Raw genomic sequence first — 15,385 nt, 5'->3', positions numbered from 1 at the left:
TCTGATAACTTTATCTTGATACAACCTTTATCTTGCAATCAGAAAATAAAAATGCAAGTCAGTTTTAATAGTGTCCAAATTTGAAATACATGGGATTTAACATTAATCTCACCTTGTATGTATGATAGTTTGTGTGATAACAATAATGTACATACCAATGACTACCTAGTAGTCTCTACAAGATTTCTATCCTAAATCCCACTGCTTGAGCTATACATTATGTATTCAAATTTATGACTTGGTTCTGGTAATTCTTACAACAAAGTTCTTTCCCTTTTGTTATATGACCAATTTTCAACTTTGTCATATTTAAGTTTGATGAGGAAACAATAAATAAATAAATAAATCACCAGTACAGGTTTACCCAGTCCTAAGTGACTTCTATCTCTGACTTGTGCCTGATAATTTTTGAAAAAAGTCTTATAAGGGCTGGGGATATAGCTCAGCTGACAGCATCTGCCTAGTAAGCACAAGGTATTGAGTTATAATTTCTGATACAAAAAAAAAGTCTTCGGCTGGGGAGTCAGCTCAGCAGTATACCCGCCTGCCTGGCAAGCACAAGATCCCAAGTTCGATCCTCAGTATCACATGCTATGTGGGCCCTGGAACCCTGGGAACACTGTGCTGGCCCTGAAACCAGGCATGGTGATGCATGCCTGTAATCCCAGTGCTGGGGAGGCTGAAACAAGAGGATCACTACAAGTCTGAGCTGCGTAGTGAGACCCTGTTCCAAATATATATTTGCTCTAAGAAAATCACCTTAGAGCAAGTGAGCTCTTCTAAAATGTCCTTTGAGATATATATATATATATATATATATATTAAAGTCTTATAATGTCATAGGAACTTCTGAGACTCCTGAATACAATTCACATCTGAAATTATAAGCAGAGCCACACAGAATTCTTCGCATGTCATGAATGGAACACCAGGTTCCTGTGGGGACACCGTACTGTTCTCCCACCCTCTCCTTAGCTTAGCCCTTCCAATATCACAGTCTTTGACATGACTTATTGTCATGAATATACAATGTGAGCAGAGCTGGTTCGTGCTATTTGTGAAATTGACAGCTCTTACACAGTCTGCTTATACCAATGAATTATGTCATCTTTTATAAGTTTTAAATAGGCATTTGGTTACAGGTTACTCTTGACTATGACAAAACTCATGCTTTCTTTAGGGTATGTATCTCTGATCAAACAAGCTCCCCAAACAATTTACCTGGCCTGTAACAGGATAAACATGTCAAGAATCCTACAGAGTTTAGTCAAAATATGGTTACATGCACCTCTGCCCTTCATCCCCATACTTCTGACCCCTAACCAAATTTCAATTATATAAGAGTACTGGCCGAACTGTTTTTATGAGATGTGGTTAATTTTCATAAAATCTAATATAAGCTATATTTTGTCCTATGAACTACTATAAGGAGGAAGAGAGAATATCTACACTACTATACTCTATTAAGGGTAACTACAAAATCAATCTATTTACTTCATTCTAGAAAATAACTTGTGCCTTAAAAATCACAAAAATGTGACACAACTTACCCAGGAACCACCAACTTCTGTCCATTGTGGATGCGGTATGAACACCGATAATCATCAGGAAGCTTGCAGCCAATCTGAGCCTCCACTGCGTCTAGGTCTTCCTCCCGTGCACCCTCTGCAAACCACACCAAGGAGGGAATTGTGAAGACACATGAGGCTTCAATGGGAAAAGAAAACAAATTTATCTTGCTAACTCTGGAAATCACCTTACAGCAAGTGAACTCTTCTAAAATATCGTGCAAGAGAATAGGGCAAATGAAGTGCAGCTGAAAACTCATGTGGAGCACTGCTGGTACTAAGCAAAACATGGAAAGTGGGCAAAAATGAGATGTACAATACACTGTTGTTACACTGTAATTTGAATATATCTCATTTTTAACAACCTAATACATTCAATAATGTCTTATTTAAAAAACCAAAAATTCTCTAAACTGATTTTTAGAATTTTAAAATCGTTTTTCTTCCTCTCTTTTTAATTTGAAACAAGGTCTTGGCTATGCTGCCCAGGCTGGTCTCAAACTTCTGGGCTCAAGTGATCTTCCTGCCTCTGTCTCCAAGTACTGAGACTACAATCACACACTGCTGTGCCCAGATTTAATGTGGTCTTCCTATAATAAATTAATTAGGATACAAGGTACAGGTTCATACTGTGAGCAGGCCACTGAATTTGCACATCTGCAAACTTCCATATTGTTTAGCTTTAAAAAGCATGAAGAAACTACAAATACGAGAGGAGAGCTCCACCTCAGTATGGCCTACCAGCACATTATTGGACAACTTAACAGAAAACCACAGAAGAGAGGTGGTTCAGAAGAATAATCTAAGGTTAGTCAGCCTCTGGAGTCACTTTGTTTTTGAAGCAACTGCCAATTCTAAAAGCTAACATGAGGTAAAAAAGGCCAGGAAGCTGAGTAAAGATTTAGGCACTACCATAAGGCTGGAGGATAAAAAATAGTGGGGTGCACAGGACAACTGCGAAATGGACCTGGTAAAAACCCAGGTCATTTGGCTAAGACCCAGAAGGGCCACATCCCAGGAATAGGAGGAAATGAAAATAGACTACTACAGTACTCAGAAAGATGAAAACCCAGCTTCCAATCACACTAGCTCCTAACTGGGCTAAGGCAACCTATCCACTGGTTAGATGCCAGCCAGCCAAAGGCAGAAAGAAACTGCTAGAAGATAGTAACACTGCCCTCAAACTCAAGTAATGTCTAGCAATCACATAAAGATAAAATCTGACTAAAGAGCAAAAGGGGGAAAAAAACCAACGAAAAATGAAATTAGGTCTACAATATATCTAGTTACTGAAGTGAGTAAACATAAATACCCATACATTGATGTATTCAATGAATTACATAACAAGATAGAAAATTGCAGTCATGAGTCAAGAAACAATTATGAACCTCATGGAGTAAAATTACAAAATTGTATCTAGACAAATCTCTGGAATACTGCTAAAAATCAAAATGTTAAACAGCAGCTAGAGGTAGAGAAAGGCATATAATTACTACTTTCAAAGGAAACAGTCAAACAGCTGACTTATCAACAGAAACAAAGAAGTCCGAAGAATGATATCTTCAAAGTGACTGAAAAAAAAAAATATCAGCACTGATTAGAATTCTATATCCAGTGAATATATCCTCCCAACAGGAAAGATGAAATAAATACATTTCATGGGCTGGGAGTACAGCTCAGTGGTAGAACTCTTACCTGGTGTATGTGGAACACTAAATCCATTCCCAGCACCAAAATAAGTTAATTATTTAGTACATTTTTAGACTAAGAAAATGGAAAAGACTCAGCAGCACCAGACCCTCATTAAAAGAATGAGATGGTGCACACCTATAATTGCAGCACTGGGGAGGCTGAGGCAGGAGGATCATTGCAAGTTTGAGGCCAGCCTGGACTAAAAAGTGAGTTTAAGGCCAGTCAGAGGTTTTGTCTCAAGAGACAAAAAGAAAAAAAAAAAAAAAAAAAAAAGAGAGAGAGGAACAAAATTCTTCAGGCAGGAAGACAATGATCTTCAGTAGACAATGATCCTCAGTAGAAACATGAAGATGTAGGAAGGAAAAACAGCTAGAAAAAGCAAGTACCAGACTGAGTTTGGTGGCACGAGTCTGTAATCCCAGTGCTTGGGAGGCTGAAAACAGGAGGATCATTATGAGTTCAATCTATGTAGTGAGACCCTGTAGACCCTGTACTAAATACATGATAAATAAGAAAGAAAGAAAGAAAGAAAGAAAGAAAGAAAGAAAGAGCAAATACAAAGAGAAATCTAAATCAATATTGAGTAACTATACAATAATAATGCTTTTAGGGATATTAAGTATGTTAAAAATTAAAATTGAAAAAGTATACAAAAGAGAAGGGGTTACAACTCAGGTGGAGAGCACACTTGCCTAACATGCACAAGTGCCTGAGTTTGATCTACAACACTCTAGTCTCCCAAATAAAACCACAAAACTAGTAAGGCAGGAGGGAGATGATAGGAAATAAGGCATTCTAAGTTTTCTTTCATCATGAAGAAGTTATAAAAATACGAACCTACATTAGATCTTATTAAGTCAAAGATATACGTTTTTTGTGTGTGGAACCAGGAATTGAACTCAGGCCCTTGTGCTTGCCAGGGAAGCGCTTATTCTACTGAGCCATCTCCCCGGTCCAAAGATACACATTTTAATATCTATGGTAACGGCTAAGAAAGTATAAGAAAGAGTAAGGGAATGAAAAAGTCGTAAGAATGCAAAAAATACAACAATAGACATGATCTATTTAAATGCAAATATATACACTAAATATAACTGGGTTAAATACTTTAGTGAAAAGATAAACTGAGACACCAGGTAAAAACAAGGGCTGGGGATGGACATCAATGCTAGCCAAACATGCAAAGTCACAGGACCATTTGAAAAAATCAAAAACCAACCAAGTAAAAAACCACACAATTATAGACAGGAGATACCTATATATAAGTACAGAGAGAAAGCTAGAACAGTTCTACTAAAAATCACAAGAAAAAGACTTTAGGGGCCAGGGATATGGCTCAGTAGAATAAGCACTTTCCTGGAAAGTGCAAGGACCTGAGTTCAATCCCCAGTTCTGCCAAAAAAAAAAAAAAAAAAAGAAACAGACTTTAAGGGAAAACAGCTTTACTAAAGCTAATGGAAGGCTTCTCATTATAACAGAAAGGTTAAACCTATCACACAGATACTATAATAATTTTAATTTTTTATACCTAAGAATACAGCTTCAAAATGTATTTTTTAATTTTTTTTTTTTTTTTTTTTTTAGGCAGGATCTCACTATACGGTTCAGGCTGGCTTTGAACACACTTTGTAGCCCAGACTGGTCTTGCTTGAACTCAGTGATCCTCCTGCTTCAGCCTCCCAAGTGCTGTGATTATGGTCATGTGCCACCATGCCCAGCTAAACTGGAAAATTTTCATCTACAAGCATATTTTTCCAAGTCTGCAGTATTAGCAGCTTAACATAACACTCATTACCTGGGAATGTAGCTCTGGGGTAAAGTGTTTGCCTACCACATGTGAGGCCCTGAATTTAAACCCTAGAGCCACACAACAAACAACCAAGCCAAAAACACTTTTATTTTTCAAGTAAATGTGAGGCTGAGACAGCCCGGGTGAGGCTCCTTTCTTAAATACCTCTCCCACACCAGAGAGCCAGCCCCTGTTCTGTAGGCTCAGTTGAGGGGAGGTAGAGAGAGCTGAGTCCACCTCCCAGGAAACAGAGCCAGGAGTTTCGCATATTATTTCAGAAGTCCAGGCATGACTCAACTGGACCTACTATTCAGGTCTTACAAGGCTGAAGTCTTACTCTATGTATCTTCTGTTTGGGATCTTCTTCCAATCTCACTAACTGCTGATAGAATTCAATTCCTAGCAGCTGCAGGATGGAGGTATGGAGGTCCCCTGCTCCTACAAGCCACCTGTCATCCCCTATAATGTGGACTTCTCCATAACATGCCAGTTTATTCAAATTCAACACAGAGAGTCACTTCAAATCTTGCTGACCTTTGGGAGGCCTAGTCCCCTTGAAGGACTCACTTGACTGAGGCAGGTCTGTCCAAGGCAACTTCTCTTGTGAATAACAAAGATCTCAAATTCAACACACTTGGGACTTTACATCTGCAAAAATCCCTCCTTTTCCATTTATGTGGCTTAATCACAGTGCAGCAGTGAGATCAATTTTATTCACAGTTCTGCCTACATTCAACAACAGATTATTGTACAGCAGGGGTTGGGAATCTTGGGTGCTACCTCAGATCTCTGCCTCCACAGTAAGAGATTTTAGCATACTTCTCTCAGTGACTAACAGAAACAAGTAGAAAATAAGAAAATGGTGCAGAAGATTTGAACAAGATTAACAAATTTTACTTAATTATATCTACAGTACTGAACAAAACAACGGCAAAAGCTATATTCTTTTTTGCTTTATTTGGTACCAGGAGTTGAAATCATGACCTTACTTGTGCCACGTAGGCGCTGTGCTGCTGAGCTATATTCCTGGCAAAGCTATATTTTTTTAACTGAAAAATGAAACAATTACCCAAATAGACAAAACAGATTATACATGGACCACAGCACAAATCACAACCAATTTTAAATGAGAGAACTCACAAACACTACATTCTCTAGTCATAATAAATCAAAATGTTTTTAATTTTTCTTTAAAAGTATATTTTTAAAGATTACAAAAAGGTCTGAATATCTCAAAATTAAACAATGCATTTCTATATAACAAGGGTAATGAAAATATATTGAACTCTGTAGGATAAGCTAATTTGCTTAGAAGGAAATTTATAGCACTAAAAGCATTTTTTTTTTAAAAAAAGAAAGCTTGAAAATCTATGGCCTAAGTAATCATCTCAAGTCAGGGGCAGGGGATCACAATAAAACTCAAACAGAAGACAAATTAATGAAATAAAAAATTAAGACATAAGAGAATTGACCAAGAAGCCGGTTTTTCAAAGGACAAATTAGCCTTCATCTAGCAAGAAAGTATAAAAACTTTGTATTAGAAACAGAAGTGGTATCACACATTCAGTAAGAATTAAAAAGATATATATTCTTTTTATATGATAAAATATTTATGCCAATTAATTTAAATATTTAGATGAAGAGAATAATTTCCTATATAAACATAATTTTATCGAAATTGATGTAAGAATAAATAGAAACTCAGTAGGATAAGCATTTGATGGGCAAACTAAAGGATCTGAGTTCAATCCCCGGTTCCAAAAAAAAAAAAAAAAAAGAATAAATAGAAAGCCTGAACAGTGCTATCTCTAACAAAGAAATTAAATCTTTAAATGAAAACCTTCCCAGGGTAAAAACTCAAGAATTGAATGGCTTGCTGGTAAAGGCCCTGGATTCAAAGCATGAAAAATACATTCAAAAAGAAATCACAGGGCTGGAGAGATAGTATGGTGATCTAGCCTGCCTGGCAAGCGCAAGGACCTGAGTTCGATTCCTGGTACCATGTGCCCTGGTGGTCCTGAAACCAGGCATGGTGGTGTACGCCTGTAATCCCAGTGCTGGGGAGGCTGAGACAAGAGGATCACTACTTGTCTGAACTATGTAGCAAGACCCTATATCAATAAAAGTTAAAAAAAGGAAAGACATCATGATATTCTCAAGTAATCTTGGCATTATTTTCTTTATATAAAACAAGTATAAAGATAAAAACAAGTATAAGGATAAGCAAGTATAATTCTCTTCAAATAAACCACTATGTGAGTTCCAAGGCTAAGCAAAAACAGGTCAAGCTCCAGAGCAGTTATTTCTACTCTACTGATGCTCCACTTGCTTGCCAACTGTGAATGGTGGACTACAGACAGGCTTGCATCAGTACAAATGCACAAATGACAGACATTCAGAGTTACTGAATTTATTCACACTAGTAGTTAGGGGAAGGGGACCCCCGTATTCCCAGTACCTTTCAGAGATAAAACCATCCGAGGACACCTGGGCTCCAAATATTTCTTGAGATCATCCCAGGCCTTTTTAATAGCAGCATAATGGTCAATGTATCTTCCTACATCAGAATAAGTATCTATGAAGAGAGATTTCCAACACTGGTTCTTCTGTGTTTTTTCCTCCCTAAATAGATTTTTAAAATGAGATTTAAAATCTTTGGAAAGGATGTTAGCATATATTTTCAACACCAACACATTTTATTATTTTAGCTAGGAAGGGAGACTATATAGCAAAAAAAGCACATTTCAAAATTTTAACAGGAGCTACTGTTGGCATGGTGGGATTATGACTCACTTCTTTTCTTACTTTCTACTTACAATTTTTTCTAATCATTAATAAAATATACTGTGAATAGTATATGAGTAGAATTTCAACTTATTCCTAACATCAACTATATAAAGATATATACAGTTGTTCCATTTTAGAGAATATTTAAAATTTAGTGATATAATATTAAGGTAGCACATCTGTATTACATTAGAGAACCATTAAAAAAAAAAAAAAACATAAAGCAGCAAAATAATGATATGATTCAACATTTCTATTTGGTATAATTCTGCAAACATTTATTGAGTATTCACTTGGCTGCCACTGAAGGCATAAAACAATAAGGCAGAATTTTTTAAAAAATAACTTCAAAATGGTATGGTCTTACAAGGGAGAAGGAATAAAATATAAATTTAAGATTCAGAAGTGATTGAGAATAAAGCAGATATAAAAAGGCCTGAATATTACTTACTGATTTGTTCAACTTTTTTGTGTAGGAAATGGGAGCAATGGAAGTTTTAACTGAGAAGTTAAAAAAACTGTGGAAGCAGAGGCACAGAGGAATTAGGAAGATTTGCAGTAGTATTGGTTAAGAGATGAAGAACTGAATAAAACCCTGGAAACTAAGTAAAATGGACTGGAAGCCTTAAGAACATACAATAGCTAAAATCAGGAAGGGCTGGAAATTGAATCAAGGAAAGAAAGAGGGAAGAGAGCTAAGATGATTACTTCTGGCTTGGATGCCTGGGCAGACAGTGCTCCCATGAAGACCAAGGATGCAAAGGGTAGGTTTAGGGATGAGGAAAGAACAAATCAAGGTATGGTTTTCAGGAGGAGAGCATCTCTTCATTAATCTATACAATGTATACATACATCATCAAACTAAAAAGTACCAAAAAACTGGGGTAGGGGTACAGCTCAGTAGTACAGCGCTTGGTTAGCAAGCATAAAGCCCTCATGCCTTAAAAAGTAAAATAAAAATGTAGAATGTGCCAAAAAACTAATTTTTTTTGGTCCTCCATGGCCACCGTCCACTAAAAAACAAAACAAAAACAAAACAAAACAAAAAAAAAACAATTAGTTCTAAACCCAACCTCTCAAAAACATCTTAAATTATTTAAGAATATTGTATCTCTATGATTCTAAATGTTTAAATCTGATTCTTGATTTATCAACTTTATACATCACTACTGATATGCTAAAGCAGAAGATGAGGATATAGCAATATTACAATTGAAATCCAATTTAACTAAAATTCCCTCTTTTTCATTTTTTTACTCAATGTTAAACACTGCAGCTTTAATTAATGCACTTAAACCACTATTTCTTGTTTTACCAACCTTACTCACTACCTGCCTCCCCTCAATCTAAGAAAGTAGTATCTCTACCTTTCCTTTAACCTTTCCCAACTCTCACTATCTTGTCATCTATATTTTTATTCTGTCAAACTGTTAATATCTACTGATCCCAATCACGGCATGCATGACAGTCAAGGGAAAGGTCCAGCAGACAGTGCTGCCAATGAGCCCAGAACCAAGTGAGAACATCACAGGGAGAGAGACTCATGTCTGGGAGTTTGAAGAACTCAGATGGCCACTAGGAACTGCAGGAATGCATGCTGAAAAGCTACAAAGGAAGAGCAGTGGGCCCAGGACAAACCTCAAAGAACAGCAAGCTTCCCTAGCAGGCCCAAGAAGAGCTATCAAAGGAGACAAGGGTTAGAAAGTGAGGACAGACTGGTGTTACAATAGCCAAGAGTCACATTTCAAGTATATTCCGAGCCAGGGAGATAGCTCAGTGGCACAGCTCCTGCATAGCAAGTGTAAGATCCTGAGTTTGATTCCTGATTTAAAAAAAAAAAAGTATATATATATCCACACTAGAGGATGGGAAGGGAAAGAAGGAAAGGAAGGAGAGAGAGATTGAATGACAAGCACTAAAATACTGTACAGCTAAATAGGAGGAATAAGTACTACTGTTCCACAGCACAGTTCAGTGAGTCAAGTTTACAACAATTTATTCTATACCTTATAGAACTGAGAGGAATTCAAAGGTTCTAACACAATGAAATGATTATAGGTTTAAGAAGATGGAAATGCTAATGAACCTCATTTGATCATTACAGTTGTATGCATTATTTATTATCACACTGTACCCCACAGATATGTTCAATCATTAGGTATCAATTAAAAATATTAAAGTTAAAATTTTACTCTAAAAAATTAAACCTTCCCATTGACACACATAAGAATACATTCCCAAATGCTTACTCGGAGATCAGCCAGTATTTTTTGCAGTGTCTTCTCCAGAGTGGATCATGACTTGACAGCTGGTTAAGTCTTCGACTCACATAGCAACAACTGGCAGTAACCAGGTTCACAGAAGGAGAAGTTTCAGAAGGAGTGAAAGAAAAGGCAAACATATTAAAAACAAAGATTAAAATAGTCATTGCTAAATTCTGCTCTATTCCTTTCATTTTTCTCATTTTTCAGTGAAAACAGTATCTTGTAGGCATACTTAGAAGTCTGAAGCAGGAGGACAGCAAGCTCTGGGCAACTTAGCAAATTCAAGGCCAGTTATAAGGACTAAATAATGAGACCTTATCTCAAAAACAAAAATAGTACTGTCTAAGATAGCATTCTGTTCAAAGTGTTAAGCTAGTATAACTACCATATGAGCAATAAAATCTTTTTGTTCACAAATCCTGAAACTTCCTATAACTGTAATTTTTCTAAGTCTATTATATGCGCTATCAGAGTTAGTCTCAAATCAAAGAGTTTCCTTACATTATAATTATCAGAATAATAATCTCTATGTATAAAAATGTTATTTAGGTAATGTTATAAACAAAGTTATCAGGTTTTCTGTAGTATATAATATATGCTACAAATGCACAGATCCTTTGCTTTCATTTTTTAGAGGAAAAAAATACTGCAGCCACCAACACTTTTTATAAATAAGGTAACTATTAGAAAACCCACCCATAAGAAAATCTGACTCATAATAGTTAATTCAATATTCATGACCATACAAGTTAGCAGCTGCCTCAAAGCATGGAATATTAAACGCAAGTGCTTTTCCTACTATATCAAGATTTCTAATATAATAATCCTATAAATGCTACATAATTCATTTACAAAAAAGAATGAACCTGGATTTCTATACTTTTAGAAATCACAACTCAAAGTAGGTACTCGGCTGGGTAACAGGTAATTAATAAATTTTAAATCACATGGAGTTTTAAAGGCCATAAGTAGGAAGTATTAAAAACCCATCTATAGGGGTTGGGGAGATAGCTCAGTAGAATAAGTGCTTGCCTGGCAAATGCAAGGGCCTGAGTCCAATTCCTGGTTCCAGAACAAAAAAAAAAAAAAAAAATCTATGATAAATTTTAGCCTTTGATTTAGAGGTTAACAGAAATACCATCCTTATCCTTTTCTGCTATGCACAGAAACTACTCAAACTAACTTTTATAAACACAGAAACCCTCTTCAGTTTTTAAAATAATTTCAGGCTCCATTTCTTCTTTTCTGGATTCCTCTACCTCCACTGCCCCAGCAGCTGTAAAAAGCACCAAAGGTAACTTTGACACACATCAAGTTGAAAACTACTGTTCTACATAGAGAATCTGATTCAGATGGCTTGGAGTGAGAGTTATAACTCAGGTACAGTTATCCTTAAAAGGTGCCATTAATTTTGATACACGGTGAAGGTGAAAGTGGAGAATGGCATATGATGAAGCACTGGAATGGAGAAAGCATCACATGATCTCAGATTCAAACTATACAACTGTTCCTATGCCAAGATTCCCACAAACCAACCCAATACAGTTAAGCAAATGTGTACCAAAACAGCCTGGACTGGGCTGTATGGTGCAGGAAAGAAGCTATAGTACACAGACACCTGGGTAGCAGTCGATAGTATTCATTTCAACTGAATTCCACAGACATTAATGGTGGGGTCGGTCATACTTACGTTTAAAAGTTTGACTACCACATAAGACATTTAAAATAAAATCTGCTCTGCTAACCTTGGCTCACTGGTTGTACATGATCTCACCAGTTTCATCTCAAACTAGTCTGCCTGTGAGTCACTCCCTACTTTCGGCAATCACAGCTTCTAGTTCTTCCAATAGTCCATGCTGCTTGACAGTCCCATCAGCTTCCAAATGCACTGTTACCTCTGCCAGGGCTGCACTACTGCTGATAGGGCAGCTCTTTCTACTGCAAATTGGTCATCACTTTCTCCCTATTCCTTAACACAGCAATCTACATTCTTCACAGTACTTAGCATCTCTTGTAATTACAGACTTGTCCATCCTTCCATCTTGGCTACTAGTCTGTAAGCTACATGCAAGGGGACCTCATCTATTTTGTTCACTATTGCATTCCTGGACATTTAATCAGCTGGCACATAGCAGGTACTCAAAAAGCTGTAGAATAAATGATTACAGAGATAAACAAGAAAGTTCTTATATTTGAGAAGCACAATCTATCTGAGACACCAAATTTTGCAGACAAAAATAAGGTAGAGAGGGGGAACTCAAATTTCCACTTGCCAGGTTGAGAAGGGGATAGAAGGTATCTCAGTCAAAGTCAAAAGCTTAAGCCACAGAACAAAAAAGTGCAATGCATGGCATGTTAACACAGATCTAACTTGACTACTGCAATGGAGGAGAGATAAGGCCTGAAAAGCTTTACATATTAAGCCAGATGATAAAAACCTTTAACTGTCCAGGGGTTCAGCTTAGAGTCTTTAACAAGAAGTCTAAGTTTTTAAGGAGAGGCACAGCCAGATCGGCTGTGGCCAGCAATCAACACTGTGTGAGGTGGGGTGAAGAGTTTGAACCAGAATAACCTTTTATAAAGAAAAATTTTACTTTTCTGCATTGGTGCAGCCTGATCAGGTAAAAAGTATGTTTTAGAAAAACAAAAAAGTGTTAGCAGGGACTAGGACAGGTAGAAGTAACCTGGAGATAAATCTCTGTTACCACTTAGCTAGGATAACCAACAACTCCCTGTAACTCCAAGAAATATGTATTTCTAAAAGAACCCTTAATAACACAGGACACAATGGCCAGAATCAAATGTCTAGAATCCAGTGGTCAACCACACACACCCAAAAAAGAAGCAAATCTCGCCTGTTAAGAGAGGACATCCTCTGTAAACATACATGGTAGCATAAGAAACTCTGAACCATGCTGTCAAGTAAAAATCTGACACCTGGGGGATGAGGAAGGGGTGTGGGTAGCACCGCTTCTTCCACCAGCCCGAAACAGTCCCAATCTCTGAAAGAACTGTACACTTAACCACCCTTACCAGCAACCTATGTTTATCTTTTATAGACGGTCACCTGTATAGCACCACCGGAAGTCAGTACCAAAACACAAAATCCAACATCCAATAGTAAGGAGGAAAGGCTGAGCGCAAAACAGTTCTCAAACACGTAAGTCCCAGAGAGAGCCCCGCCAGCGTTCGTTGTGTCGGTGTCACAACTAGGGTGTCAGAGTGGCCTGTCGCTTCCCTCCGCACTATCTGTCCACGCCGCCTCCGGACCCCGCAGGCCCCAGCCCAACAAGGAGCGGCACGAGCATGAACGGGACTTGTCCGGCTTATCTGCGGCGTCCAGGGCTGAAATAGACCGGGCGGGGCCCTTCGGGAGCGGGGGTCCGAGGCAGGGCAGCATGGGGGACGCCACTTTCGTCCCAGACAACTGGGCCTGACTGCGGCCTGGCAAACAGGGCTGTCGCTCCCCAGGTCTTAGGCACAGGACGAAAAAATTACCTCAGGCCGGGTTCCTTCCACCCCAGTCCTTCAGCCCCCGGTGGCTCCTCAGGATAAGGGCGACCCAGGCGTCACCTTCTGGAGACGCGGGAGCCGGAGTCGCCCGGCCTCCAGGTCTCCTCCCTCAGGGCCTCCTCCCGCGTGCTCCCACCACTGCCACGCGCGCCGTGCCTTACTTGATAAGGTCCCGGTAGTCCAGAAAGGATAAAATGAGGAGCAAAGGGTCTGTAGGCAGCGACTCCAGGGTCAACAGCGCCAACTCGGCCTCCATGGCCGCCATCTTGCCTGGCGCGGTGCAACCTGGCCCCGCCTTAGTCCCGCCTCCGCTGCTGCCGCCGCGCCTCTGCCGCTTCCCTCCGCGCGCTCAGGTTTGTTATGTAACCGACCTCTGACCCCGCCCCCTGGGAGGGCAGAGGGGCGGAGCTCCAGAGGCCCCGCCCCTCCTCTGCCTCGCGCTGCAGAACCCGGCAGAGCTGTCCATCACCTGGCCCTCCGCGCAGCGCTCTTTCGTTTCCTGCGCTCACACCTAGTGCTCTTCCAGACTTTGTTCCCCTCTCTTTTGCCTCGCAAATTCTCAAGAGCCTCAGATCCTCCTCCTTAACTTCACACTGATTCCTCTGCCCTTAACCCCCTAATCATTTCTCCGTTTCTCTTCTTTTCCCAATCCACCCTCGTTGCTCCCTTCTCGTGCGTGCTCCGCGCGTCTCTCAGGGCTGCTCGGAGCCTTCCACGCGGCAGGGGCAGCCCTAAATCTGCCAGAGGCGTGGGGGGAGGCTGTGCTCCCCAAATGGGAAATAATCCTAGGCGTATTTTACTACCACCGCCCCAAGCCAAACAGACACAGGCACTGAGATTGAGCCTCATCTGCTCTCACTTAATTTCGTTGCCTTGGCTATTTGTCAATCTATCAGAGCAATGGAAGGTGTATACTAAGTGTATGTGTGTGTGTGTGTGTGTGTGTGTGTGACTAAGGATTAGATCCTGGAGAGTTAAGTGTCCAAGGGATGAACTGAAACGCCTAGACAGCATGACTGAGGCATGAATGATGTAAGAAAAATAACTCCCCAGGTTTTTATTTATTTATTTATTTATTTATTTATGTTTTACTCCCCAGGTTTAGATGTCAGATGTACTGAGGGCAAGGTCTCACAAGATCGAGGAGTGAAGTTGAGAACTAAAGGTGAAGGTTGAAAGAGATTTATTGGAAATAAAAATAACAGCTCCTGGATGTCCAGGACAAGTCCAATATGGGTAGCCAACGGACTCCTCCACCCCAAGATACCTATAGATAAGGTGAGCACAGGAATTGCTCCGTTGTTTGGTGCCCACATATCACAAATAGCTCTGGATCTAAAATGATCAATTGGAACTCAGGTTCTCTAACCCAGTTCTTCAACTTGTACAGTTTAAAGGAAATTGGGACTTTAGGGGTTGTTTTTGCATTTTAAATTCCTCAGCACTCAGGAGTAAGTCCGAAGTTGGCTACACCTCCCTTTAGTAAGAGTGGGCTGCATTCCTTGCTACCTGAGGAAGTTCAGTGGCTTTGAATTCCTCAAAACTCTGGAGTTCAGTAAGGAGTAGCTGAGATTTTCAAGAGGGCTATAATCTCATTGCCTAAGGAAATTCATCCTTTGTCCAAAATCTTAGTTCACTGCCTATTATTAATTTTCCTCAGTATCGTTGGTCACACCAGTTGTATCTCAGGCCCTTCTACTAGCTAGCTGCCTTGTTCATAAGCTAGCTAAATAAATTATTTTCTACACGAGATGGTTCTTCAGCTTATTCAA

The 15,385-nt window shown here is 39.2% G+C and overlaps 1 protein-coding gene and 1 non-coding gene across 3 annotated transcripts in view; both read right to left on the bottom strand.

Annotated features, from left to right (window-relative positions):
- Positions 1 to 13,945, bottom strand: part of Fbxo3 (F-box protein 3) — a 29,193-nt gene extending 15,248 nt beyond the window's left edge. For both annotated transcript variants that reach the window (XM_004627060.2, XM_023710582.1), the window contains exons 1-4: positions 13,775 to 13,945; positions 10,086 to 10,175; positions 7,508 to 7,671; positions 1,551 to 1,665 (exon numbers count right to left, since the gene is read on the bottom strand). In XM_004627060.2, coding sequence (XP_004627117.1) covers positions 1,551 to 1,665; positions 7,508 to 7,671; positions 10,086 to 10,175; positions 13,775 to 13,878 — 473 coding nt within the window. In that variant the 5' untranslated portion in view covers positions 13,879 to 13,945. The remainder of the gene's footprint in view (positions 1 to 1,550; positions 1,666 to 7,507; positions 7,672 to 10,085; positions 10,176 to 13,774) is intronic.
- LOC111815626 lies at positions 5,169 to 5,305 on the bottom strand. Its single transcript, XR_002820298.1, has one exon.
- Positions 13,946 to 15,385: the final 1,440 nt, after the last annotated feature.

The sequence above is a fragment of the Octodon degus genome, unplaced genomic scaffold, assembly GCF_000260255.1.
Source record: "Octodon degus isolate 3935 unplaced genomic scaffold, OctDeg1.0 scaffold00018, whole genome shotgun sequence".
Classification (NCBI taxonomy): Eukaryota; Metazoa; Chordata; class Mammalia; order Rodentia; family Octodontidae; genus Octodon; species Octodon degus.
This window is presented reverse-complemented; position numbering and strand designations above follow the sequence as displayed.